At 48.7% G+C, this 2,417-nt stretch overlaps 1 protein-coding gene across 3 annotated transcripts in view; it reads left to right on the forward strand.

The window, feature by feature from the left end:
* The window catches only part of STX18 (syntaxin 18), a 119,860-nt gene that overhangs the window by 103,146 nt on the left and 14,297 nt on the right, over positions 1-2,417 (forward strand). For all 3 annotated transcript variants that reach the window (XM_077750520.1, XM_077750519.1, XM_077750521.1), the window contains exon 7: positions 1,658-1,746. In XM_077750520.1, coding sequence (XP_077606646.1) covers positions 1,658-1,746 — 89 coding nt within the window. The remainder of the gene's footprint in view (positions 1-1,657; positions 1,747-2,417) is intronic.

Consider the following 2,417-nt stretch of genomic DNA (forward strand, 5'->3'; position numbering starts at 1 on the left):
AAAACACCTGGCAGTTTCTCAAGGTGCTTCCAGCCTTTTATATATAAATGATGCATGTTTATTCTATTTACATGTATATTAATATAAATTATATATACATTTTATAAATATAGTTCTGGCACAAACAGCCATTGTTTTTTAAACCTGCACTGTGTTCTGGATACATGGAGGCTTTTTGTAATGATGTATCTGGAATAGTGTCACCTAAACTGGTGCTGTCATACGCTCCCTTCCCTGTCACAGTCTCAAAACCGACACTCTGGACTTGGCCCATCTCATGGGGCTGAGGTCACTGTGGGAAGTTACTGGGGTTGAGAGAGAAAAAGGGAGAAAAGAAAAAGAAGCAGTACTTGGCACCCTGCTCACAAGCCTCGAGGCACCACTGGGACGCGAGACACAAAGTCACCTTTAGAAAGAGAGACCCCGTGGGGCACCTGGGGCCTCCGTCAGTCCAGCATCCGATGCTTGGTTTCTGCTCAGGTCATGATGTCAGGCTCATGAGATCGAGCCCCATGTCGGGCTCTGCACTGACAGCATGGAGTCTGCTTGGGATTCTCTCTCTGCCGCACCTCTGCTGGCTCGCTCGCTCTCTCTCTCATAAGATAAATGAACTTAAAAAAAAAAACACCCCATTACAGCCTCCACCAAGGATGGAGCTCTTCCATCCACTGCCCGGTTCCCACCGCACGCCCCTCCCGAGCCTCGCAGCCCTTCCTCGGAGCCCAGGGTGTTGGCACACTTGATCAAGCGTTCATCACGCATTTATGTGATCGTGGTTAAAAAGTTCTCTAAGACGTTCACACACCTGCAGTCAGCAGTTCATGCGCAGAGTGCGTCCAGAGTAGAGTGGGAGCACTCCAGGTGTGGACTGGCGCCCGGAGCCTTCGCACCCGGGAGAGATCCAGAGAAGTGAAGGTGTGTCCTTGGGGTGATGGCCACGTGAGGAATGGTGCCTCCTCACAGCAGAATATCCTGCAGCATTTCAAGAGAATGAGGCAGATCTATCTATGTGACAGATGCGAGGTAATCTCCCAGGTACAGTGAAGCCGTACGCAGCAAGTTTTATGAGCCACTGTGTACACACACTGGATTGCAGTGTGGGGGTGGGGAGGAGGCAGGGAATTACCAGGTGTGTGCATGCGAGCACACTGGACAAGGTCTGTGAGGCCACGTCAAGTGCTCGCAGTGGCTCCTTCTCAGAGAGGAATAGGGTCAGCGAGTGCTGTGTCCTGTCCTGGCGTTTTTAATGGAAATGCCCACATACTGCAGTGCTTCAGAGATAGAGGGCGGGCATGTGCGCTCGTGTTTTATGGTCAAGCACACTTAAAGACTGGCCCTTCGATTTGTAGCCTTGCTGAAGTCACTATGGCACTGAGGCTGTGCAGGGGCGCCTTCTGCCACACGCACGGGCGCGCGCGCGCGCGCGCACACACACACACACACACACACGCCTAAACACTGTAGAAGCACCACAGTACAGCGCCTGAGTGTGAGGCAGCGGATACCCAAACGTGGACAAACCAGAAGGCCCTCTTCCATCTTGTGCTCCCAGCGCACCTATGTCTGAAGCCAGCATCTTCTAAATGAAGTATTTTGCCCTGTGTTTCTCTTTTTTTTTCTTATTCTTTTTGTTTTGTTCTGTTTTGTTTTTTAACAGAAAAGGTTCCGGCCGACTCCCAACCTGAATTGGGCACGTGGGGAGATGGCAAAGGCGAAGACGAATTATCCCCAGAAGAAATACAAATGGTAAGGCTACTCTGCGCAGTCAGGCGCTGTTAACTAGTGTTAGTAAGACTGTTTCACCGAGTAGGAGGTTGTTCTAAATGCCCTTGCCCTGATGGTTACACCGAGTTTTAAAAATCATAAATATAGGGGCGCCTGATATTAGGTCATGATCTCACAGTCCGTAGGTTCGAGTCCCGCGTCGGGCTGTGTGCTGACAGCTCAGAGCCTGGAGCCTGTTTCAGGTTCTGTGTCTCCCTCTCTGCCCCTCCCCTGCTTGCTTTGTCTGTCTCTGTCTCTCAAAGATTAAAAAATAAATAATCATAAATACATTTTTTAGATGCAACCTTTCCACCTGGTTTCCTAATTCTTAGTATGCTTTTCATAAGTTTTAAATTTGCCGTAGCATAATTAAAGAAGAAATTGCCTTGGAATAATTTTACTAATATTAGATTTCTCTTCAGCTGCAGTAAAATAGTCTTCCAGGCTAAATGGGTCTTTTATAATTATTGCCGTGCTACTTTTTAATTATTGAACTGCCGGCGTTATGCTAATGCGGAGAAGGCAGAAGTAATGACTGAAAGATGTAGAGTCACCCCTTGAGGGCTGAGGCCTAGTTGCCAATTGCAGGTTGTCTCTCTGAGTGAGTTTCAGAAGGAAACCAATCGGATCGGTTTGTCAAGAGTTCCCCCCCC

This window comes from Crocuta crocuta, unplaced genomic scaffold, assembly GCF_008692635.1.
Source record: "Crocuta crocuta isolate KB4526 unplaced genomic scaffold, BGI_CrCroc_1.0 scaffold179, whole genome shotgun sequence".
NCBI classification, from domain to species: Eukaryota; Metazoa; Chordata; class Mammalia; order Carnivora; family Hyaenidae; genus Crocuta; species Crocuta crocuta.